The sequence below is a fragment of the Ammospiza nelsoni genome, chromosome 6 (assembly GCF_027579445.1).
Source record: "Ammospiza nelsoni isolate bAmmNel1 chromosome 6, bAmmNel1.pri, whole genome shotgun sequence".
Classification (NCBI taxonomy): domain Eukaryota; kingdom Metazoa; phylum Chordata; class Aves; order Passeriformes; family Passerellidae; genus Ammospiza; species Ammospiza nelsoni.
In genome coordinates, this window is record NC_080638.1 from 60,767,217 (window position 1) to 60,794,102 (window position 26,886).

The 26,886-nt window shown below is 42.1% G+C and overlaps 1 protein-coding gene across 2 annotated transcripts; it reads right to left on the reverse strand.

The window, feature by feature from the left end:
* Positions 1-6,035: 6,035 nt before the first annotated feature.
* On the reverse strand, positions 6,036-26,628 carry NAA30 (N-alpha-acetyltransferase 30, NatC catalytic subunit). 2 transcript variants are annotated; one of them, XM_059474453.1, is made up of 4 exons: positions 25,663-26,628; positions 18,374-18,497; positions 16,306-16,361; positions 6,036-9,457 (listed from the first exon to the last, which is right to left on the reverse strand). In XM_059474453.1, the coding sequence occupies exons 1-4, from the start codon at positions 26,599-26,601 to the stop codon at positions 9,320-9,322; spliced, it is 1,257 nt and encodes a 418-aa protein (XP_059330436.1). In that variant the 5' UTR covers positions 26,602-26,628; the 3' UTR covers positions 6,036-9,319. The 2 variants fall into 2 exon arrangements, with proteins under 2 accessions (XP_059330436.1, XP_059330437.1); XM_059474454.1 differs by lacking the exon at positions 6,036-9,457 and adding an exon at positions 15,797-16,221.
* Positions 26,629-26,886: the final 258 nt, after the last annotated feature.

The window sequence follows — 26,886 nt, forward strand, 5'->3', positions numbered from 1 at the left end:
TATTATATTATATTATATTATATTATATTATATTATATTATATTATATTATATTATATTAACAAAAATATAAAAATATAAAAATATGGGAGTTCTGTGCCCTCTGCCCAGCTTCATCCATCAGCCCAGCCTTGTCTCCCTGCTTCCCCCCATATTTCCTATGAAAAACCAAGTGCAGAGATAAGACCTGTGCATCCCAACCTTCTTTTGCCTCATTTCTGTGTAAAGCTCTTCTCAGCAAGCCTGAGCAGCTGCTGCTGCTGCAGATAATTCACGCTGGGATCAGCCAGGCAGAGGTGGAGCAGGCTCCCAGCAGAATCCAGATGGGATGCAGCCACTCCAGATCTTCAGGAAGCAGCCTGGTGGTGTTTGTTGAGCCACATAAAGAGCACTGTGGGGCACAGCTGTAGGAGCCAGAGGACTGGAAAATCAGCTGGAAGCTTTACAGAACCTTTCAGAAGGAGAAAAGGAAAATTATCTTGCTGTAAATTTTGACCTCCAAAGGTGGAGCAAAAATGGCTCCACTTTTTGTGGCTCCACCTTGCTCTGGATGCAAGGTTTCTCTTGAAAAGACTAATCCTTTGTGTAGAGTCTATATCTTGAGATTTTGGAGTGAATACCATATACTCAGAGCAACAATGTGGAGAATTATGGAATCATTTATGTTGGAAAATCCATCTAAGATCATCCAATTCCCCAGCACTGCCAAAGCCACCACAAACCCATGTCCCCAAGTGGCTTTGAAATCCCTCCAGGGATGGGGACAATCCTGGGCTTGACAATCTTTTCAGCAAAGAACTTTTCACCTGTATCCAATCCCAACCTCCCCTGGCACACCTTGGGGCTGTTTCCTCTTGTCCTGTCCCTTGGGAGATGAGGCCAGGAGGAGTCAAAGCCCCCAGCCCTGCATCCACGTGTTCACAGCCAAACTGGTGCCAGCCCCATCAGTGCCTCCACTGCCTGCAGAAAAATGAGTGAAAATCTTGCTGCTGAACCAGCAGAAATGTGGGAAAAGTCCAGGATACATGGGGATATGGCTGTGGCTGTAGGTCCATTTCAGGACCCAGGACATTCCTCTGGCTGCCCTGGGTGATTTGAGACCCTGGGAAGGGGCTGAGAGACCTTGGCACAGAGTCAAATACACCTGTGCTTTGATTTTAACTCATGGAAACAATTATCAACTTTGTGTGAAGATTTACAAGCCACAAGAAGTTTGAGTAGAATGACAGTGAATTTGTCACAGGGTGAAAAAGTAGAATTTTGGGTTTTAGAATGGGGGTTCAAGAGGTGAGATGGAGGAATCTGGGCCTGTCCTCTTCTTCTTCTCTTTCTCCTTGTCCTCCATCTTCTGCTGGGATGGTGACACTCTTGATTGGTTTAGAGTAGAGACACACTGTCTAACATAGGTGATAGGTATTGGAAAATTATTGTAAATAAAGTACAGGTAGTTTATAGTATAAAAAGCCAACACCACCCCAAGGGCAGTCAGTGTGCCACAAACCTGCTGGACAGACCTCAGCAGGTCAGAAAAGGAATGTCACAGATAAAAAAATATAAACAACCTTGAAAAGCAGAACTGATGAATCTCAACTTCTTCAGTCACAAGGCTGGGAAAAACGACTTTCTAATACCTAAAAAGTCATGTCAGCAACAGGAACCCAAGAGTTCCATGGCCAGGGCGTTGTTCTGCTCTCACTGGAGAAAGGGAGCAGTGTCCCAAGGCAGGGTGACTTGCAGGATGGCTGTGGTGGGCAGCAGGATTTAGAAGTGCCAATTAAAAGCTCTTGCCTGTTGCACAGAGGTTTCAGAGAGCTGCCCCAGCTGAGACAGCTGCTGGTGTAGCAGCTGTTTCAGGAGGTGGTTTGCTTTATTGCTGCTTTGTTAGCTGTGACCTACTGTGGTTCACCATTCCCCCCTCAAGTCCTAATTTTAAGGAAAAATTCAGTTTCTGTTTGGTGAAGCGAGGCTGTCTAAGCCTCGAGCCTCATCTGAGTCACAGGAATCAGAGCCCCCACCCTGTGCCAGGACCAGCTTTAAGGATTAACCCTGTGGCTGCAGAAAGTCCCCAGCGAAACCTGCTTTGGCTCAGGTCCATGAGATCAGGCTCGTGTAACAACCCAGTGCTGACAAATGGGAACTCCCACACCAAATCCTTGCTTTGCTCTTTTCTGTGCCTTTCCCCTGCCATGTGAGCTGTGTTTTTAGCAGGATAATGCTTGCACAGGCCATTCTTGTTTGCACAGAGAGAAGAAAAGGATGGAATTCGAGCAGATTTCCTAAGGACACCCCTCCAGCTCATCCCAATCCTCCCATCTGTACAAGGTTTGGACAATCCAGGTACTCCAAGGCATGATGACAGCACTTACCTCTGAAGGAGCAGCAGTTCTGATTCCAGAATTCATTAATCCAAAGGATTCCAGCACACCCAGCCTCTCCTGCCTCAGTTTCCCCTTTTTCCTCCCCAGCCTGTCCCGAGCCAGTTTGCCCAGAGCTCACAATGCATCCGATGCAGGCTGACAGAAAGGAGTTTTGGGGCTGGATGCAACCAAAAGAAACCCCAGAAAATGGTCTCTGCATTTCAAGGAGCAGAATTTTGCAGCGTAAAGAAATCTAAATCTCCCTGTAAACTATTTACCAAGGAAAACTTACCCACAGTAACCCATCCTTGGAGTGTTAGAACAGCTTGAAACGAAAAAGTTTGCAGAGCCCAAGCAGGAGGGGAAGAGGGATGAAGCTGGCAAAAGATCATTAAGAAGATTTTTAAAAATGTTTTCCTGGAATTTGATTTTTATTTCCACACTTGGATAAAGCTCTTCAGCTGGTGAGGAAAAAACAGGAGAAGTCACTCTCAGGATCTGTGAGAAGAAAAAAAAAAAAAGGGCTCTTTCTGTAGGTTCAAAATGTTCCTGGGATTTTGAGGCTGAGAGTTTTCTGAGAGCATTTCTTCCAAAGGACTTTCCAAGAACACACAGTAAACTGTAAAACAATCTCACAGAGAACTACAAAATTCCTGTTGGAGAGATAGAAAAGTTATTTTCTATCCACAAGGACAGAGGCAAAACATTGAAGTTTGACATTTCAATAAATGTATTTTTTGGCCTGTTTTGACACAGCAGGAGGGAGTGAGAATACTGAGATTATAGAGCCCAATGCAAGGCAGCACCTCTGTAAAAGTCTGCTCCATATTCCATTTGTCAGTTTATAAATGGAGCCAGTGGAGTAATCTTTGCTTCATTGAGATCACCAAATTTTCAATTTCCCTTCAATAAAACAAAACAAAAAAAAATCCCCAAGGAGAACATTTTAGCTTTTTAATCATATCCAGACCTGTTTCCTGTAATGAAGAACTTCTTTTCCAATCCCAGGAGAGCAATTCTTTGAATGTCACTTTCAGATAGTGAGATAAAAATCTCTGCTGTTTGCAGGAAAAGGCTCCAATGCCATTTGTGGCTTGAACCACTTCCCAATTTATTTACTTTCTGAGGCTGTTTACATTTTCAGGCAGCCCAGCTCACTCATCCCTAACACTCAGTTTATTGCTGCAAGAAACAGCCCTGTGCCAGCCACAGGAGAGACTTCAGACCTGGGGACACCAAAAGGCTTTTGGATCAAGTCACCTGAGTAAAAAAATGGGTGGAAAAGAAAAGAAAAAAATCAATTTTGTGGTGAATTTTATCACTGACCAGGAGCCAGGGATGGTGCAAGCCCTTCATTAGGGCTGAGCCTGAAACTGCTTTTCATTCATTCCTGGAGAGCTGCAGGACTCCCAGCCCAGCATGGAGAGGGGACATGAGGGACAAGGACATCCTTAATTTGTCTGAAGAGCAGCTGCTTCTCTTCTTTATGTAATTATCTCCTCCAGCAAAGCCTCCTGCTCAGAGTCAATGGGGCTGGAGCACTCTTAGCCCAGCTCAGGAGTGACACATCCACTCCTTCCATCAAGTGCATCCAACTCCAAGGGCTCCTCTGTTTGTTCTTGCTGATATTAAAGACTAATTTTGATTTAGACTAAGAGCCTTTTCCATCCCCTGGGAGGGAGCTGTGGCAATACCAGAGTATTCAATTAACTGTGTGCTCTAAATTACTCATGGAAAGGAATGTGTTCGTGTGGACAGGGATTGTCAGGGTACTGTCTGGAAGGGGTTAAATAGCTAATATAATAAATATAATAAAATTCTTATTATAAATATAATAAACAAATATAATATTATAATGTATTATAATGTAATAATAAATATAATAAATAAAATCTAAAATATAAATATAAATATAATATAAAATATTATATATAGAATGTAATATATACTATATATACTGAATATAATATAATATAATATAATATAATATAATATAATATAATATAATATAATATAATATAATATAATATAATATAATATAATATAATATAATATAATATAATATAATATAATATAATATAATATAATAATTTTTTTCCCAGGAGTTGGGGTACAATAATATTTATGGGTCCCTTCCAACTCAGGCTATTCAACAAGTCTATAATTTTATTATTATATATAAGTAATCACTTCAGCTTTGCATAAATCTTTCTTGCTTTAGTAAAGCTGCTTGGTCACCTACTTTTTCAGCCTTCTTCTTAACTGGTATTTTACAAACAAACAAACAAAAAAAAGAGAGCAGCAGGTGGCATCTTGTTACAGATAGAAAGCAGAAAACCAGTTGTTATTAAGGTCCTGTATTCAATCTTTGTCCACTACCCCCCTTTGTTACCTTCTCTCAGTCTTTGACACCTGGAGAGAAGCATTCACTTCAGCAGAAAGTAATTTTCCTTTCCTGCTTTTGTTTTCTTTATTTTTAAAAGAAAACGCCCCAAATCAAGGCAATAGCTGGTACAGAAAATAGGGAAAACACCTCTCAGAGAAGTTATGAAGCTGTTTAGGACCTTTTTTGCTGATGTACTTGGAGGTCAGTTTTGATTGTGATGGACAATTTCTTAAATCCAGGATGGAACTAGTGGTGGATGCAGAGCTGGAAGTTAAATCTGTCTCCCACTGGAGGTTACAAACTCCAGCCACCTGCAAGGGCTGAACAGCTGGGGAATCATTCACTGCAATAACAGGATCATGGAAGGCTTTGGGTGGGAAGGGACCATCTCTTTCCACCAGGGACACCTTCCACTGTCCCAGGCTGCTCCAAGCCTCATCCAGCCTGGCCTTGGACACCTCCAGGGATCCAGGGGCAGCCACAGCTGCTCTGGGCACCCTGTGCCAGGGCCTCACCACCCTCAGTCAGGAATTTCTTCCTCATCTCCAACCTAAATCCACTATCTGTCAGTCTGAAGCCATTCCCCCTTGTCCTGTCACTCCATGCCCTTATAAAAAAGTTCCTCTTTAGGTACTGGGAGCTGTAAGGAATCAAAACAAATGGGAAGGAGAAAAGCCTTGGAGCTCTCTGGCAGGTTGGGCACAGCCCTCAGACACCTGCACACCACACACAGCCACAACTGCTGGCAAATCCCCAGGGGTTTAGGAGCCTGGACAAAATGGTAGAGGGAATAAAGCTCAAAGTACATGGAAAGTACTTTGACAGGATTTCAAAAGTACACTTCTTCTAAGAACACACAGGACTCCTCTGTATGCTTTGAAGAGTTCTCAGCATTGCAAGGGCTGCAAGCAGTTCCCAATTCTTGCTTACTTGCAACCAAAATAATACATCCCCTCCTTATCTCCCAGGAAATCCAGAGTGTCTGTGTTAGTCACGACTTAACAGCCATAGAAAAAGACCCATTTCAGTTCAGCTGTGACACTGTTCAGATAAATGATGTTCAGGATGCCCCTGACACAGGCATAGCAGTTTTTAAATCAAGCCATGATAGGCAGTTGTGTCTTGTAAAAATTTTCCCACCATTTCTCTGTCAAAGAATCCAGAATGGTTTGGGTTGGAAGGGACCTTCAAGACCACCCCTGCCATGGGTGCTCCAAGCCCCATCCAGCCTGGCCTTGAGCAAGTGTGAGTTTGTTTTGTAGAGACAGCAAAACAAGCATTAGAACATTCCCGTTGAAAAGGAAATAGATAAACAATGTAACCATTTATTTGACTGCATTGTATTTAGACAACTTGTACATTTCGGAACCCCACTGGTTTTGTTCTCATCAAAAAGGATAAAGGGACAGAAGAATATAATCCACTCAAAACAGCAGTCCAGTATTTTGAGATACACTTGCTATTTTCATAGATGCCCACCTGATACCTGAACTCCAACACAGGTTGTAATGTTTATACAAGACCTGAAGTTTTTTCAACACAGCACTGAGTTGTAGCAATGTCTTGCAGTGCCCTGAAAAAGTTTGACATACTCTGCAACACCAATCTGATGCCTTGAAGGTGATGAACCTGATCATTTCTTTAAAAAAAACCAACATAATGAATGCAAACATTCAGACTGACATGTCAGCCAGTAGCAACATTTGGGCAAATTTAAATATAAAAGCAATCAACTCCTTAGTTAGATTTGTCAATGCAAAAAGGCGAGGGGGGGAGAGAACTGTGTTTAGCAACAGACAGGAGAAATAACCAACCTTTCCTTGCTAGATTCCTTTTGAAAACCTACGCAAATTCAAGGCTTCCCACTTGATTTCCTAATCCCAAGCAGCACAGAGAACAAATCTGTTTGACAGGACCCAGCACATGCAGCTCAGTGTCTCCTGCAGCGAACTGTGACACAGCAGCCATGGCAGAACCTTTAGGCCATATCGAAAAGCAAAAAAAAGAGAGATCTACACCTATTATGCTCAGTATTTTCAACACAGGCATGGCAGCAACCACTTCTTACAATAACCAACCAGAATTGTATTTGAAGTTTGCTCCAGAGGGATGTTTTTGGCAGTGAGGAGGGATTTCAGCTCACTTGCCAGTCGGCTTTTGAATCTGAAGACACCCACGGCTTAAATATTAACCAATAGCAAACTTGCCTGTCTGGCTTTGCAGACTGAAACCCCAGCAAGACACACAAGGCAGCCCAGTTTGCAATTTGTGAATCAAGCCCAGCAGCTGCTTGCAAGGTCTGAAACCTTCCTGATCCAGCTCCAAGGCAGGACATAGGGACACAGCTGAGGGAAACCTGACTCAAGGGATTGAGTCCAACATTGTAGTCTTAACACTGATCAAAACTGCTGAAAAGCCACCCAGAAAAACTGGCAGAAAAAGGAGAGGTTTGATGGTGTCACAAGGCAGCAGTGGCTACACACAGGCTTCAGGCTGAGCTCCAGCATGTCCTGGGAGTAACAGACCCCGCTGACAACACTTTGTCTTGGGCACCCTTTTAAAGATGAGTTTTCTTTACTGAGGGGAACAAACCCCCTGGACAGCACAGATGGTGTCTCTACAAGCAGAAAACTCAGCAGGGCCAGCTTCCATTAAAAATCTTTATTTTCAAATACAACTCATGATTTGTACATGGTAAGAAACGTCCATCACCATGTGCGATTGGTCTGTGCAAAAGGCGGCTTTGCTCAAATCCAGTTTTCCTGCACAGGGCTCTTTTCCAAATGATACTGGAGGTAGGGGTTTTGTTGGTTTTGTTTTTAGTGTACAGTAATTAGCAAAAATGAAAACAAACAAACAAACAAAAAACCCAAAACCAACCCCACGACTCAAACCAAACTCTAAAAAGGAAAAATAAGAAGTGTAGTAAGGCAAATCTGGAGAATTCGCTCGGTTCCATGAGAGTGGACTCACTGAGAGTTCATCCTTTGATCCCTGTAAGGACCATGCACCTCAGAGCTGGACCTGATCCTGGTGGGCCCCTTCCAACTCTGAACATTCTGAGATCTCTGATTACAGAGGTGCTTCCACAAGTCACCTAATACCTTTATTCTTGTCTTTCAAAAAAACAAAACAAAACCAAAACAAAATAAAACCCCCACAAAACAAAACAAAAAACCCAACCCAACTGATTCATAGACCTGGGCTATGGAATCACACAGAACAACAAAGCCTTGATGCTATCATTACTGAAAAAATTGATGGGTATTGGTAAAACTTATGTAAGCCCAAATAAAGAAAGGAAAAAAAAAAAAAGAAAAACAGAGCAAGAGTGAATGCAAGAAAAAGAGACAGAATTCCTTCCCCGCTGCTTTGATTTTAGAGCGGAAAAAAAAAATCCCCCAATAACTTAGTTCATGTAAGTTGGGAAAATGAGAGCAGCTGAAAATGAATATGATACACCTTGAAATTCATTTCCAAGACCAAGAACCAAAGATTGAAGCATTTTAGAACACTGAAGCAAAGCAATCTGAATCTGAAAAAAATTGTTCCAACTATCTTAAAATAGCTGTTTCTCAGAGCTTCTAGCAATAATTTTGATTAAATAAAAATCATACCAATTTACATTAATTTTCTATATCTTCTTTTAAAAGAAGTCCCTCACTCTTTTAATGACAAAAGTGCATCCAAACCCAGCAGAGATTCACTGGTGCCACCAGGTTTTTTTAGCAGCTACTCAAGGTTTTAAAATAGCTTACACTTCTTGCTATAAGAAGGGCCTTCCAACCCCTTGTTTGGGAGAAGTATCCGAATTATAAAAATCTGAAATAATTTATTATCAAATCCAGAATTTAAATAAAAGCAATTTCTTTTTTTTTCCTTGCAAAGACAACTGAAGAAAGTAAAAGAATAAAAGCATGCACTCCAAACTTAGAGGTGAAGACAAATATACTTATCTATACAGGCACTGGCAGACGCAATTTAATGGTTACTCGTTGTAACACACACCCCACCCTACAATACAGTTTTTCATTCACTAATCACTGAGGTACCAATATTTAAGAATGGAAAAATTCAATATTGAAAAATAAAACCTAAAATTGAAGCCTTTTTTTTTCTTATTCTTCTTCTTCTTCCCCAGAAAACTATGGCAATTTTTGTATGAAATGTTAGTATACTTATAGAATTTTACAATCTACATTGGCTTTATTTTGAATTTTCGGGAACCAAACGCGGCGTTCCCATCCAGGTTTTCTCTGCTAAAACGTTCACTGTGTGGATGTCCTAAAGAGTCAGCAGACTTGCAAATGAATGAACACATCTTGGCTATCACCTGGCACATCTGGCTGGTACCAAAAGGACTCAGAGTCTGAGACAATCGGCTTTAATTCGGAACAAATGCGCCATGCCAAAGTGCAACGAATGTGTGCGACACTCAATGGGACACTGACAGGTTTAAGAGCTGCATGGAAAGTACTAAAAGTCCACCTTGCAAAGCAATTTGGGACAAATTGCAATGCATGCAAAGGACAACTCTGCGCTGCTGGGACGTCGCTTGCTGGCTGGGATGGGGTCTCCTAACGCAGCCACAGTTTCAGACGCAGTGCATCCACTCCATTTAAATAGTATCTGAACAGCCTCTTGTCTCGCACAAAACCAAGGTTTTCATAAAGTTTCAAAGCAGACTTATTTGTGATTTCTGTTTCCAATACAACCTTTGAGGGAGAAAAGAAAGAAAAAGAAAGAAAAAGAATTGTGTTGTGTTAGTCGGCAGTTGCAAGTACACGATTGCTGAACCAATTCCAAAGGTTTTATTTAAAGGTATGGTTGTTAGCAATGAATGGAATTCATTTCTTCTTATCTTTACTTAATTAAGCAATATTTCCACATTAAGCACCCATTTCCACATTAAAATAAAATATAATATAGCAGTTCATCCACAGCTATAATTGTAAACAACATTCAAGATTATAGTTCTTGGCTGTAAACAGTATTTCAGTTCAGCACCTCATAACAAGGGTAAAAAACACATGAACAAACAAATCCCAAACAGCCTCCCCCAAAACCCAAACTACCAAACAGGTTAGGGTCCAAAACAACTTTTGAGTGAGTAACTGAACTTCTGCATGTCACAAGAACTTGGCACATGAGGATTTAATGATTTAATATCTTTGAGCCCTGAGTCCTTGGAGTTAGATGTAGATAAGAGCTCTGAATTGACATCAGCTGTCAGAGCCAACGTTTGCAGTGAGTATTTGTGCTCAGCACAAGAATCACACAGGGGTCTAAGCTGGAAAACACCTTCAAGATCATCCAGTTCCAATCCCCTGCCATGGAAGGGCAGGGACACCTTCCACTATCCCAGGTTGCTCCAAGCCTGATCCAACTTGGGTACCAGCAAATACCCTAAACCCAAATCACAGTGCACACCAGAAGATTAAGCAGTTTTCCCTATTTTCCCCCCTCTGTTGGTAAGATCCTAGTTGCAGAAAGACCTGTCAGAAATAACTCAGACCAAACCCGAGTCCAAGAGTAGTCTAAATTAAGACTCAAAATTGTGTCAGAATTCTCAAGCACAGGCAAACAACTACACTGGCCTTAACAAGACATTATTCACAAAACATCAGAATTTTTCAGAATTGTTTCTCTCTCTCTTTTCTCCACATGCACTGAACAGAGCTCTGCCATAACTGACAAGCCCTGCATCACCTCCATATAATAAAAACTAATTTTGCCTCTTGATTGGTGTCCAACTCAATTATTTAAGGTTCTGCTATTAGCAAGAACAGGGGCTGAACTAACAAGGCCTGGGCTCCATATACCCCTGATAGTGAATATCCACATATTAAAGAGCAGCTGATGGTCACTGTAGAAAGAATGAAAATATAGGACCAAAACAGCAGCCTGGATTAGCAGAGCAGTTTAAGTCCATCTACTCTGTGGCTTCTGTGGCCTCCCCTCCTTCAGGCACACATTCCCATTTCCTTTCCCCCCAGTCTCCTGCCAGCTCTCAAGGCTGGTTCCTGAGCTCCTTCCAAAGCCACCTGGCAGAAAACCTTTCCTTTTTCTCTCCACAGGGTTTGTTTTCTGCACTCTGAGGAGTGGCTAGATCAGTGTGAAAGGGGGAGGCAGCCAGTGGTCAGAGTGGCCTGAAACTTGAGTCAAATAAATGCATGAAGAGGATTTTTAAATCTTATTGGAGGTGACCAGTCTAACCACTGGCTGCCACATCCAATGGGCAATCCCACCTGTGTTTGTCAGTGTAAGGATGCTGAAAAAACAATGAAGCTGGGGATAACAACCCAATGAACAATATAAGGCTTGGAAACAGTTTTACAAAAAGGAACTAAGAGTCACACATTGAAATATTAATCAGCAAAGTTCTTAAATTACAGCAGGGCAGTGCTGCACACATAAGACAACCTAATTCAATTCTTAGTTTTGTGAGAAGAATGAGAGATTGAATTTCTCTGTTTGGCACTTCCCAGAACATTACTAGCAAGTCCTGTGAGCTGATGGAGAACTCCTAACATCCTTCATCCATTAAAATAGGTAACTATTCATCTGTAAGAAATTATGGAAGCATAATTTTGCTGGAGAAGGCTATTTTCTACACATTGTACAACTCCTTAACTCCATTTAAACAAAACACTGAAGCCAAAGCAGCAATGCAACCTGTGCAGAGGATTATTTATTTGAACTCTCAGCTACCAAGGGCATTCACTCTCTCAAAGGTTCACTAACCTGGCACAGTGATGTAACAACTCTCTATTCAACTGCAAGCACCAACACCTGGCAATGCTAAAACACTTCCAGCACTGCAGGTGATTGAGCTGAAGGGAGTGGTTAAATGTTGAAATACAGGTTTGTTGGAATCCCACTACCTGAGTGAATGCTCATCTTGAAAGCAAATGCAAGAGATTTGCTCTGGTATTTCTAAGGAAGTCTCAGCACAATGAAAAGTAATTCCCTGATCTCAACACAGTGCAGCTGAAGACATGTTTCTGTTATCTGAAAAGGAAACACAGGCATATCTTATTCAGGTTTCATTAGCTTCCTTTGCTGAAGAATGCATCTCTTCCTGTGTGAGCTTTTCAATCAAGCTCCAAACCTTCCATTGTTACATTTATTTCTGCTCTTGTGGGTCGATTTTGTTGTAACATATGCCTGTTAAATCCTCTGATAACACAGCTACACCCCCCCTGAAGGGCAGCAAGGCTCTGATTAGATTTAGCAGCGTTTTCTGCTAAAGTTGCAACTTTCTGAAGGTTGTGACATTCTCTTTTATCTTAAATTTCATAAACCAAACATTTTAGCTCAACTCTAGTATTAACTGGGTTTAGAAGCAAAAAGATATCTATATTAAGAGTGGAGTGCAATGTTCCTTGTTGCTGTATTTTCACACTTTTAATTTATTCCTGAACTGAAGCCAAATGGAGTGGTCAAGCCTTCTTGCTTCTTCAGCTCAAACTCTGAAGGAACTCAAGTTTAAAACCCAAGTCATAGAATGGATACAGCCAAAGTAAGAAAGTCCTCTCAGCACTCAGAGGAGGTTGCTATTCTTACTTTTAAGTCTGACAGATCATCAGACTCAAGTTATGAGGGATTGTCCAGTGTCCTCAATCAATTTAACTACCTTAACTTTTAAAGACAGGCATGGCATTACTCAAAATCTAAAGTTCATACTTTTTATGTTTTGTAGATTAAGGAGAAACTAAAAATATCAGCAAAGTAATGATTTCAAACAGGATTCCATAAAAATGCACATTTCATTTTTACTAGTCTGGTGCTGAATTAAAATTACACACCTACTAGTGTGTCATTTTATTTAATTTTTAAAATGAATTAAAATGACATTTAATGTCATTTTTTTGACCTACTACTGTGGTCAAAAACCCCACTCTAAATCACCCTGAAGTTCCAATGGGAAGTCTCATGAGAATCTGTGGTTCCCTTTCATGTTCTACATTTTTGTTTAAAAAAGGTTTTTGAAGTCCCATTACTGGAGTCTTATTTTCATTAGTTATCAATCCATTCACTTCATATGACTGAAATATATTATTTCAGTAACACAAAGTGAATGAATTGTATGCAGATTCCTGAGTCATTTGTTACAGATGGAAAACCTGCATATGAACAACTCCTCCTTCCTAATTGTAATTAAGGGATGTAACAGTTCCACAGAATGGTCTTCAGCTGTAGAGTTGTGGGAAATTGCTTGCCAGCAAAAACAGTACAAAAAGCAGCCAAGACACCCACCTTGCTGCAGTCAGCACATGCTTTTCTTTTTTAAACTAGAAGAAAAATATTTCCCAAACTTTGGAGCTGAAAGTAGAACTGTTCACCTTCACCTGATTTATTTCCATAGTTCAACTTTTCTATGCAACCAGCCCAGAGTTTTCCTAAATCACTCTGATCCACTGGAAACTCAGCCCAGTACAGTTCACTACCCCAAATATCAGAATTCAGGAACGTCAGATACTTGAGGAAGTCATAAAGGTGTAAAAAATAAAATACAAATCAGAATGCCCAAGTTTTGTAATGTTATTTGCAGACACTCCAGCTGGAAGCTGCTGTGTGAGCGCTTCCTCCAGGCCTGAAGGTTATTTCTGGTTCAAGCACCCACCCCCAAGAGCAGATCACTTCCCTGGTTTCTATTCTAATGTAGGCCATGGGCAGCTCCTCCCCTGCACACAGATTCCATTCCACCCAATTCACCTCCTCAGCCACTCCACAGCTTTCCCTGAGAAAATCTTCCACAGCCCTGAGGAAGACTCTGCCTCTCAGAGTAACTCACTCATTCCATAGGCCTGCCTTGGTTTATTCCCACTAAAACAGCCTCCAGGGGAAAAAAATGTCCTTAAACACCAGAACATTGCAGCAGGCTTTGAAATGCCACCTATCAGCTGTGATTTGTCAAGATTTTCATCTCTGGTGTTGCAGAAATCCTTTGTTTTTCAGGACTCAATGCTGGTACCTCCAAAGCCAAATCTGTGATACTTTGAAAAGCAACACACTGAGTGAGGCATTTATCAGATTATATGCCACAAATTATTAAAATTAAGTCTATTTACTGCATCTATGCCATAATTAGATTGAAGGGAAGAGTTTCCAAGCAGCCTTTGGAAATTTTTCACGACACCCACAGCTGCATATTCATGTTTTTAATCCTATTCCAAGCAAGTTTCAGAAAATAGCATTTTGTTTTTAATTGCACTCCATCTTCTCTCAAAAAGCAGTATCTTTTTATTTTCATCAGGATTCTGATTTTATTCAAAGATGTAGAAAAATACCTTAAAAAGCTGCAGGGATGATTAAACTATTTCTATGCCTCAGACAAATTATTGTGATGCAGCACTTTGTGTTTGATGAGCTTTAAGCATCAATTAATCAGAAACTGATCTCCTGACAAGTGTTGTGAAAACTGGTGAGACCCAAGAGTTGGGCAGAGCTTTTCATGGGTGCCTAGTTAGATTTTTCAGATTCTGCTCATACTGAAACCTCAGCACTCCACCACATAACCTCCTTATTTACACCATTTTGGGTATGTGGAAGAAGCCTACTTGGTGGCAAAGGAAAAAACAAACATGAAAACATTGGCTCTTTGGTTGTGGATAATCTATATGTGGAAAAGAATAACATAAATAAAAATAAGTGTGGGTGTGCCTCAGTTGATGGTGCAGAAAAATAACCAGTAAAATACTCTGCTTGTATTCCATGCTCCCTAAAGGGTTCCCAATTCAAAATTTAGTGCCAGCACAAGACTCAGCTGGTGCAAAAGCCCCCAAAAATCAGGGGATGAGTTTGGAATCATCATTCTACAAACAGCAGTTCCAAAACCAGGAGTCTGAATTGCAGTGCATTTGAATAGAGACAGAATCTGAAAAATGCCCTCTGCCCCTGGTCCAAAGCATTTATACAGCAGCAGAGAGGAAAATCTGTGACTAAGACTTAATGAGACCTCACTGCAGACCTGCAACCCTTATCACATTTATTTCATGTTTATGGAGATAAAAACCAGCAAAAAGGGATCTTGGATTAATATGACAGTGGTAGAGGAAAAAGACACAGAAGGAGGTTACTGTTAGAGGTCACCTGTTAGTCCAATCTAAAAATGAATTTACATGAGGAATAGCACATTCAGAAATTACACAGTAATTACTGCAACTCAGCTTGAGTAGAAACATCCAGTTCTACTCCTGACTCTCTAATAACAGTGGGTAATTCACTTCCCTTCTCTGCATCTCACTTCTGCAGCTGTGGTGTGAACACTGTAACCCTGACCCTCAAGTATTTTGCAATTTTTAAAAAATCTTGACCAGTCTAGAAATTGGAAATCAACTCAAGACCATAGTGGAAAGCAATGGGGAGAACAAACCAACCAATCTCTCCTTGATTAGTTCAGTGTAGACAAGCAGTAAAAGAGATTAGAGGAAAGCATTTTAGAAATCAGGATAGAGGCAAGAAGCCAAAATAAAGAACTTAAAAAGAATTACAGGCTGCACTGTAGTGCCCAACTACAACATAAATGAGAAGGTGAGGGGGAAGAAGACAGCAGCAAGCAGAGGCATGAAGGGATCTGAGGGGAAGAATAAATCTCCCAATGAATGAAGCCAGAGCACAGGCAGGGATACTGCAGGAAGAGAAACACAACAAGTGGAAAATAAACTGGAGTGTTTGCCAGAAGTCCTGTGTAGCTTTGCATAAGAACTTCCCCAGGGGGCAGGGGGACAATGGAGGGAGCAGGGGGACAATGGAGGGAGCAGCTGAAGTGAGATAACAGAGAGATCAAAGGCTTATTAACTATGACACACTGAAATGACAGTGCTCACATGTCAGGAACAAGTGCACTATGCCAAGGAGCTGGAAGTTAAAGGGACACATAACCTGGGCAAGGAGGATGGATGGATGGATGGATGGATGCAGGGAGAGCTCCTCACAAGTTAAACAAGACACACACCAACAAATATATTTATATTTATAAACAATAATTTATAACAATATTTATTTATATTTTATAAACAATATTTATATTTTTAAAGAAAGCAGGAACTGTAATCTGGTGAAAGAGCAACAACTTGTAGGGCAGGGAAGTTTGCCAGTGGTTCAGTGCCTGTGCTAGCCCAGTGCAGCCCTGCTCTGTGCAGTGTCAGAGGAGGCTGATGAGTGCTGTGATAAATCCACATTCTGCAGCAGCACAGCACACTCTGTTCTGGGCCTGGCTGTGCTCTGAAGGGATGGCAGGGCCACACAGGACATGCTCAGCCCACTGCTCAGCTGCACCTCAAATGGGGCCCTTGCAGGAAAATGGGCCTGAGTGAAGGCTGAGGCAGCTTCACAATGAAAACTGCTGAATTTCAGCACTTAGAATAAATTTAGAGAGTTCATCTCCTATTTGTGCCATACTTTTTTTGAGGTTGTTTTCCCTTTTATTATAAAGGAGCTTCTTACCAACTTATTTCCCATCTAAAAAAAAATCCTGGAGAAGAAAAACCTGTGAAATGAATCCACAAACAAGAGAGTGCAAACCATTTATAATAAAGTTTTGATTATAAAATCTTACCTCATCACAATCTCCTTCAACCATAGCATAAATAGCTTTCTTAACCAAGTTTGTACCTGAAAACACAGATTTCAGTAAGTGTCAGAGTTGCAGTGCAAAACAAAAATGCCAGTTTATATATGACTAATGTGTGCTACCTACATGACATGACACCTGGGGAAAGGAGGGAGGAAAGAAAAACAAGGAGTTGCAGTCAAGCTGCAGTCTCAAGTTTGAACACTAAAATAATCTGTGAAGTTATCCAGAGACTCAGCTCAAGTGCAAGATTCTTGTAACATAGGGATATTAGAAACTGGCTGCTCTGCTCAACATGGTGTTAAATATAGCCTTCCAAGATGTGATTCATTCCTTTTTGTTGCATTTAAAGTCAAAATCTGCTGGCATGTACTTGAAGGACATTCATCTTCCATGGGAATTTCCTCTTACTAAAACAAATACTTGTATTAGTAACAGAACTTATGAAACCACAGTTTTTATGGCTCATTCCCATTTGGGTTTGCTAGTATCTAATAATATTCTCAAAACTCATCCCTTCCCCTCAGTCAAGCATTAAGTTTAATTTTTTAATCATTATTTGTCATCTATTTCACAACAGCTCTACAAATGTAATATCCCTACCTGTCTGTAGAACTGGGGTGAAATTGAAAGTTGAATTCAAAGTTATTAGTGGAAAAAACTGCTGTTCAGTGAAATTGCATAAATCTCACTTCCATAAGAAGGCAATGGAAAAGGAAAAAAAAACCCAAGGAATCTACAGAATGTTTTAAAATATTCTCAAAACTTTAATCAATTAAGACTTTCACTGAATGTGATGATAAAACTGTTGTACATTTAAAGCAGATCTTCAGATTAACAGCACACTGAGAAACAGCAAGGTGGCAAAATTTGGAAAAAGTCAACATATATAATGCTAAAGTAAGCAAGGCTTTAAAGATAAATTCTATGTATGTAATTCTAATTTAACCAACAGACTAAAGTGAGGGAAAAGTCTTGCAGTGATCTCCATAATAACAGCATTAGCTCTTATTTACTTCTGAATCCAAGCACCTGCAATTAAATTATGGCAGCCTCCTTCATGACTCAGCTAAAAGGAAAGGAGAGACAGTGATTTCTCAGTATCCTCTTCCTCTGCTCCACTACAGAGACCAACAATGGCTTTTAAATTGCACTGGGGAAAGAAAAAATCTGCACATGCTTGAACAGTTGTGGTAATGCGTTTTTTTGGAGGGTTTTTTCTGGAAGAAAGCAAACACAATGATACATTCTGCAATGGATCACTGTATTTTTTGATTGCAAGTAATTTTCTGTCTTTAATCACAGAAGCATGAGCTGTTCAGTGTGGATGAGTGGTGAAGCACAGCTCTAAGCTTTGGAGCTGACGTCTACATTTAGTTAAAAATACCTTACATAATGTAATTTCACAATAACCAGCATGAAAAAATTAAGTTCCATAAGAAGAGATATTTAATTAAGCCAACTTGGCTAACTGGAGTTAGAATGAAAATCCCTTCACCAGGGCAAAACTGATTAATGAGAAAGGGCAAACTCTCTGCCAAGAGTGATTTCTTTACCATGTACCTTCCCAACAAAACAGATCTCCATTTCAATCACTCAAGTAACAACACACAGCTATTTTTCTTCCCTGATTAATACAATAATGAGCTCCATACATTCTCCCTGATGGCTAATATATGCATAATTTATAGGGGGAAGTCAGGGAATAAGTTCACTGTAAAAAAGGAGCCTGAACACAACATGGAAATACAAAGATGAGGGCACACATAAAACACAAAGCAGTTCCCACTGTTATTTGGCAGAGGTAAGGGGCTGCTGCCTGCCTTTCTTTTTAGCCTTATCAGATCCCAGGTGTGAACTCACAGGGCATTTCAGGTTATTTTAACAAAATCAGAAAATCCACTGGGGAGCTCGCGTGGTTGAGTAAGGCGAGGATGACACACAAAGCACCACATCCTGAACTTCAGTTCAGCTTAAATCTTTATGACAGCTACAGTTATCCCAGCTGGAGAGGATTTAAAGAAGAAAGAAGACAAAAAAAGGCTATTCTTACCAATTCCTTTTCTTCTGTATTTGGAATCCACTGCTAACATGGCTATATAACCTCTGCGGAACATCTTTTTGTGCATATCCAGCTTGCAGACGATGGCACCTACACACTCCTCACCTACCATGGCCTTAAAGACAAACATACACAGGTGGAATTCTCAGTTTGGGATCCACAGTGCCACCAAAAGCAGTAAAACACTTCATTTTTCAAGTGAAAGAGCCCCACAGAATTTGTTTGTATAAAGCTACGAAAGGTAATGATGTAAATTTTAAAAGTGTCTCCAAAAGTATTACCAAGATTAAAAGATTTAATTGCTTTATTACATTCCAATAAAGTTCCAGGACAATTAACAACCAATGAATTATTCCTGGGGAGAACCACATTATCATTGCACAAAGTCTACAGGTAAGAACACATGATTAAAAAGGGAAAATAAATAAATAAAAGGCAAAACAAATAAAAGATCAGGTTAGGGCATAAATTACCCTTTCATATGGGCTTCTGCAGAGGAAAAAAGTCCATTCCTGTTTTATAGTGATCTGATTTTCCTGTGCTAGGGCTGTGCTAGATAACATGCTTAATTTTTGTCTGGTTTTAATGTCAAGGCCACAAAGGATCAGAGGAAAGTGTTGCTGCATTTAATCTTTAGACACTGTCGTTTTCAGTCACATGACACCCGGAGAACAAACAAAAAGCACAGTTAATTTCACACATTTTAACTATTGGGGATTTCGTTTGTTAAGAACACTGGCAGTTAATCCCAGTGGCATTGTCACAGTAACCGTGGTCAGGGAGACATAGGAATTCTGAAATATTAACAAGAAAAACCCCAAAAAGGAAAGGACCCAACTCCTCCCCAAACACTCAGCAAACCACTTGCACACCCACTGTGTTCACCAAAATTTTACCATGAGAAAAAGGAAAACTCAGTGATGTTAACTGAGGGATTAGGCAGCACAAGGGATTAATGACATTATAACCTGCAGCAGCAGAACTGAGTAATGCTGCCGAGTGGGACAGCATCCAAGGGGAAAACAAATTCCTGTGCACTCAGGAAAGATGGGCAGAGATAAAAAGAAACTCCTGATTTCACATATGGCTGTGTGAGAGGATCCACAGCCTCTGACAGAGCTGCAGGGAGAACCAGCCTTGGGCTCGAGTGCAGCAGCTAAAGCAGGAGCACAGCACATGATTGGCACAAGCAAGTGCTGCCACAAGAGCTGGGGACAATCCAAATTTACAACTCTAAGACATGTCAAATGAAAGGGACTTGCTAGAGCAGCACTGCCAGGCCTCAGAGCAGCCACCTGTGAAGCCAGAGCTCACTGCTCCACAGGCTGTGGTACAAACTCAAGCACCTGAACCCTCGTGCACAGCCTGGAGGCCAAAGCTCCATGGACAGAAGATTCCTTCCTGCAGGTCACACTGCAGGCACAGTCTCTTCACCCCAAAAAGAATCAAATCTTTGAGCACCTCCACTTGGATGTTATTAACTAAGTCAGCTGATAACCAAAGGTGAACTGAAGCAGCCAAAAAAAGGTACAAGCTGCAGTTCCAAAGCCCTGTGATACAGCATGATTATAACCCCATCTCTAACGCAGCTGAAGCAAATATAACTATTGCTAAGTTCTTATTTGGCAGGAAAACACATTTCAGCAGTATCCAAGAACAACCCTGAACAATCTAAGGAGTGGTTTTTAAAATAACAAACAAAAACTGTAGCATGATCTAACTGAACTGAAACACAGAGCCTCTAAGCAATCTTTCATTTGTTCCAAAACACAGGTTATTCCACGGGAAAGAGGAGCTGTGCATGCAAAGTTTCAGCTCAAGGCAAGTTCTGGATCTCAGCTCAGACCTGAGAAAAGCAGGGAGTTAAATAAAGAGTATCATCAGACAAACTGCTCAGAACATTGCTATAATTATGCAGAGTACCTAGATGTAATCTTATCCCTCACTAAAAAAAAAAGAAAAAAAAAAAGAGCACACCACAAACTAGCATGTTATAGTTGTGCTTTACCCTGGAGTGAACATGTGCAAACTGTTGATTCTAACAGTTATGTGGAGAATTTTTAACATATATTTATATATATTTTTTATATGCTTCAGTAGTGATAATCTAGACATTTCATATTTGAGCTCTTTCTTGTCCAGGGCACTTTTTAGAAAAGTTATATTCATGAATCATATATTTAAAATGGTAAATGAACAGCAAAGAATTTTGTTTCAGTGATCAAAGAAGCAAATACCCACTGGTTTTACCACTGCTGCCAGAGAGCTGAATAAAGAATGACTCTGTTACCAGTTCTCCAAACCCCTAAATCTATTCCTCTGTCTTCAGGCAGGTAAATCTGGCAGTTAATCTGCAGCTGTTCCACTCACAAAGGGAGTGCTGCATTTCCACCTAATTTTGAGGGGTTTTTGTTGCCTTTCCTCTCCTTTCTCCTTCTTTCCAACATTATCTAAAGCTGGAAATGAACCTAACCAAAATGATGCAAAACTTTGTAATTTAATTTCCTGGAGAAAGTAAACTATGTGAACAAAAAACCCCAGACTGAAATAGGGAGAGCTGTGAGGAGGGAAGAAAAGCAGCTCCCACACAACATCATTTAGGAAAAGATAATCATGAGCCAAATTTTCCTTTCAGGTATACAAGAGTACTTCTAAACATGCAATTTTCTACAAACAGAATTCAGCCTAAATCACTATTATACATTATAAACTCCACAGAGTACTATAAGATTTACTCCAATAGTAAGTTATTAGTAGCAGGATTAACATACATGAATCCAAATCCAATATTTGCATCATCTTTGTTCCTATGAATAAGTTTAAATGCTTAAAACAAAACAGATTTTAATATACTGGAAGAGCTAGTAATGTCTGTAAATCAGCAAGAACATTACTTTTCATAGAATTAATCAATTTGTATTAATTTCATTATCAAAGATGGCATTATGTCTGTCAGCCACAGTCTGAGTATGCATTTAATATCCAGATCCTGTGAGTTTTGTTTAAACAGATTAAAACAGCCAACTAGCCCCAAAAGGGAAATATTTTGCAATTCAAACACAGAAGCTGCAGTGCATTTTTCCTTTCACACCTGCACCAAAGTCCATCCCAACTATCCAGGCACAGCTGGGCAGGAGCTGGCTCCCATTTAGGGATCAAGTTACCAAGTGCCACCAGAGGATCCACTCAGGGCAATGGTTTTAACCTCACTGTGCCACTTTGGCCCCAGCTCCTGGCAAATCTCCACCTCCCTCTGCTGCCCCCCACAAACCTGGACAGCAGCAATTCCCTCCTGGGTGAGGAAAACCCCCTGGAATATCTGTCCTGGCTGCTGTCACCTGCTCAGGTGCTGCAGGGACTTCACGTCCTTCACTTTGCACAGTGACAGACTGCCTGAAAGTGAAATCACTCCTAAAAACAAACTGGAGTACAAAGTTTGCAAATTCTCCCACAAAACTTCTTCCTACGTGTGCCACAAGACTTCTCAGACAACCTCCTGACTTTTCTGGTTCTTCCTTTTTAAGCCCCAGGTTTTCCACAAGTGAAGAACAGGGATGATGTCTTACAAGTCTTAATTTCAACACAGCAAGACTCTTGAATCAAATCCAATTTAAAAAAATGTAAAGCATTAGTATAAAACAAGACTTAACTGCAGTCATTTAGGATTTACAACACATTTAAAACCACTTACATGGAATTAATAGGTTATTTTTAAACTTGTGAAAGTTTAAATTATAAATGCTGCTAGAGCTAGTGGCAAAGTGAAGAACCCAATAACAGCATAGATTTTCTAGATTTTTCTTAAAAGGCAGCTGAGTGGTACAGTGAATTACAGGAGAGGTTACAACACTCAGCCTTTTATTACATTCTGTCTTATCCAAACTCTGGCACAGAGCAAGCTTTCCTAAGCTCACCTCTCCCACGCTAAAGGATTTTGAAAACAATTTTCTGAAATATTTAATTTATCAGTCTGAAATGCAAGCCTCAGAACTTTAGCACTGCTAAGACTAGAAGCTTCAAAACCACTTGAAAAGAAAGCTACAACGTTGAAAACGCATTTATAATCCATCTGGGGACAAAGATGTAACATTGCTTAAAAATACTTGACATGAAACACAAGATGCCCCTTGCCCCTGTCATTCTTTGACAGAGGAGTGGGTATTTGAGGGGAAACTGAGAATAAGTAAAAACCAAACATTTACTGGGCACCCACACCTAACACACACTGCAAACCTGCTCTTCTGAAGACAGGCAAAACTTGAGTTGAACCAGACAGGTGGAGTTTTACAGAATCCCAGAATGGTTTGGGTTGGAAAAGACCTTAAAGATCATCAGTTCCAACCCCCTGCCATGGACAGGGACACCTTCCACTGGAATTTTATGGAGTAAAATGTTATTACCTTGCCACAGTCCAGATACTGCTCAGCACTGAGCAGTATTCCCAAGCTGCTACCCCTAAAGTCAGGATAATAATTATGTGGATAAATTAGATATTGAATTTAATAGGGTTTTAAGAGTTCCAGTACCTCCAGGTCCTTTTGAAGTGGATATTAACTTCTTCTTTTGAGTGTACAGTTAGGAAGTGGTCTGAGCCTGCAAAACTCTGCTCACCACTGACCAGTCAGGGTCGGTCTCTGCCCTCCCACCTCTCCTCCTGCACCTGGGACATCCTACAGGAATAGATCTGCAGCTCTAAACCAACAGAGCATCACCCTAAAACAGCTAAATACACACACATTTACAAGTAAAAGCTGTCAGAGGGATAACCTGGCTCCCAAAACCACAGGAACACAGGGGCTGGCACAAGGCAGGAAGAGGGAGTTGAAGAGAAAGGAAAAACAAGCACCAGCCCTTAGAGCAACTGGGCAGCTTGGGAAGGGCAAGCCAAAATTTAGCCAGTTTCAGATCCATGTAATAAAGTTAATAATGTCCCCAGAAATTAGCTTTGCGTGGTCAGAATGGGGAAATCACGTTTCAGATGGTTCACCAAATAAACCACCAGAAAGAGACAGGTGCTGTTTGTTTAGGGAAAACACACATCCCATCTTCAATTTCAGGGGTGTCAGTGTCAGTCTTTTCCCCCCACAGGGAGAGGGAAGGAAAGGTGCCATGACAGGGCAGACAGGTGAATGTGCTCTGGACGAGTTTCCAAAGGTGATGGTGAAATTCAGCAAAGGAATTGGCTGAACCCTTACAGATCTTTTTCCAAATACAATCAAATCGCGGGCTAACCCCTCTTCACAAAACCAGAAACCAGAAGGGTGTGGGGCCACAATGCATTAAATCAAATGATTCTGTGAGATCAGGCACTGAGCTTCATGCTCACCATCCTGACACTTCTTCCTAATTGAAATATGCAGTCCCTGACTGAAGGCAAATATTTAAAAGCTATTTATTGGAGAGAAGTAGTTCAGGAGTCCATTAACTGCAGGAACTAATTATATTTTATAGATCAGAAAATTTTCAAGACAACCTTTTAAGAAACAAACCTCAAAAACATTAAAACCAGTCACAAAACACCCCAACCTTCCCACACATGAATCTAACACAACATGCTGCAAGACCTTCAAATTATTAAGCAGATAACAATTTGATGGCTTTAGACATTCACAGCCATATATTATTCTCTACACTTTTATGTGCTTTACATTGTTTCACCTTTCTAAAAAAATGGCAAATACATTGAGTTCAAGAAGAGTTTTGTTGATTCTTCAGGGCTATCAAAAAATGAAGCTGTCACTACAAAATAAGCTTTCTTTCCTTTGAGTGATATCTTACTCTTTAAATATGCTTATTAGAAATCATCTGTTTTAGTTTTCTGTCAAACAACTTGTCACTGCTCTTCTCACAACAAAATTCTCCAGTTTTTCCCTGACCAAAAAAACCCCATAATGAGTGAAAGTCTAAATAAATGCATTGTGATCTAAGAGTATCCAACATTGCCCTGGCATTACCAGGGCTGCACCTGATGCTCTAAGGATGGACTTTTGTAATTCTTGAGTATTTTACTCCCAGTGTGAGGTAAATCTGTCCCAGGCAGAGCTCAGTGTTTGAACATCACTGTGCTCTGATCAGCATCCCTGTAATGGCAAACATGACTTTGCATCCAACAACGCTCTCCGATATTTTCATATTCTGTTTTGTTCCAGAAGGTCAACATTTTGCTTTGCTCAACTTCCTGGAATCCTACTGTATTCCCTCTGCAGGGTTTTAAGGGGCACAGTTGTGAAAATCCTCCTATAAACCATATCAATCCTGCTATAAATTCCAGCAGATCCCAAACCAGGAGCTTTCAGGAAGCTGAAGGCCAGATGGGCTCCATTGGCCTCACCTCTTGTGCTCATATTCTACCAAAATTTCAGAGATAGCCCTGAACTGAAGGGTGACTCGGCTCTGGCTAAAACAGAGCTTTCAAGGCACAAGAATTCCTCATTTTCTTTAGCAAGGAAGTGCCACAAACTCGCCTAAACGTTCTGTTTTGCAGCTGGGAGTGTTGCTGCGAGTAAATCAAGCACAGCTAAGCCCTTGCTATGCACATGCACTCCTCAGGCCAGCTTCTACTCACTTTCATTTACCTGTGGATGCATTGTCATCCTAAAAGCTTGCAACTGAGACACAAAAAGTGCTAAACATTTAGGGAGGCAGGGGGGCAGCTAAACCAGCCTTTCAACAGTGCACTGGGAAGAATACAACGCTAAATACGCTGTTAGTGCAGGGAGCCAACGTGAGGATTCCTGCATGCTGCGAGCACTCTCACACCTGTAAAAGCAACGCAGTGGGACTTGCCTTTGTCAAAGTAAGCTCACAGATCAAAAAGTCTGCTAAACCTTTCACAGTGCCTCCCCACCTATCACTTAGCATTTATGTGCCAGCCCCGCTTCAGTCAGTTTTAAAACCATTGTGCAAGAATTAGCGAGCAGTTACAAGGCATTAGTGGACTAAGTACTTTCTTTTTTAAATCCAAGCCCAGGAACTGAGACAGAATCATAAAATGAGCTACCAAAGGTCACAAAAGTCAATGTCAAAACCAAGATTAGAAGCCCTGAATTCCTGGATCCTAGCCCTGCGCTCAAACCCTTTCCCCACCATTTAAAACACGTGTTAACAAACGCAGAACTTCGGCCACGTGCTTTACTTGTACCTGCACGGGTCACAAGGGGACAGGTATTCCCAAAAAAGATGACTAAAAGTATTTCCACAAACGCCAACCCTTCCATCCCCTCCTCCCCAGCCCCAAGCCACTCCCAATTCCTGCCCTCCCTGCTCCCTCCGGCACTTACCAAAAAGCAAAGTTGTGGCCAGTTGTGGATAAAATACCTATATGTGTAAATGGAGTAGGGTTCAGACAGATCTTTGGTGATCAGTCTCATGATATCGGGCATCTGCAGCTCTGACTCATACTGGACGTATCGTATCGTTAGGTCCTCCTCGGGCTGACAGTCCGTTCCCGAGCCTTTCAAACTGCACGCTGCTTCTAAGGACCCGGAGAGTAGCTGCAGGGACTCCTCCTCCTCCTCCCCTCCTTCATCCCCCTCCTCCTGCTCTTCCTCCTCCAAGCCAGTCTCTCCTGCCAGCCCATTGCGGGCTGCAGTCTTAGCAGCAGCAGCAGCCGTGGTTGTGGCAGCAGGCTGGCTCCTGTCCCCTTTAGCCGGGGGAGAAGGAGGAGGAGAGGGTGCAGTCCTTCCCTGGGGAGGGAGGTGGTTGGCGTGGGGGGACGAGCAGGGCGCTGCGCTGGGGGGCGACGACGGCTGCTGTCCGGAGCCCATTGTTTTGCTGGCTCGCTTGTTCTCCAGCCCCTCGGGGGCCGCCCCTGCCTCCGAGCCGAGGATCTTGCCCTTGAGGGAGGCCCGCAGGTGCCGCAGCTCGGGGCTGATGAGGCCGTTGAGCTGGTGGTTGTGGTGCGGGGGGTGGTGGTGGTGGCGGTGGTGGCGGCGGTGCTGCGGGCCCCCCTTGCCGCCGTCGCTTCCTCCTCCTCCTCCTCCTCCTCGCTGCTGCTGCTCCCGTCCGCCCGCGGGTCCCTCCTCTTCCTCCTCCTCCTCTTCGGCCTCCTCGTCCTGGGCGCCGGTGCAGGCGGCGGCGGCGGCGGCATAGGAAGCGGCGGAGGAGGAGGAGGAGGAGGAAGCAGCCCCCCCTCCTCCTCCTCCTCCTCCGGGGAAGGGGGAGAGCGTGTCCCCCTGCGGGGACAGGACGCTGCTAGGCCCCGGCGGTACCTCAGCCATATCCTACGGGAGAGACCGACACAAACTCACCGGGGAGGAGGAGGAGGAGGAAGGCGCCAAGCCCAACGGGGGCCACGGGAAGGTGTGGGGGGGGGGGGGGGGGGGGGGGAGGAGAGGCGCGGCGGCCTCACGGGCCGCGCTCGGCGGGGAGCGGAGTGGGGGGGGCACGAACAAAGGCACGCACGGTGCCCGGGCCGCGCCTCGCCGCCCCGCCGCGCCCTGTGGCGGCTGCCCCGCTCCCCCCGCGGGCGCGGGCGGCGCCGTTCCCGCAGCGCTCGGGGCCCG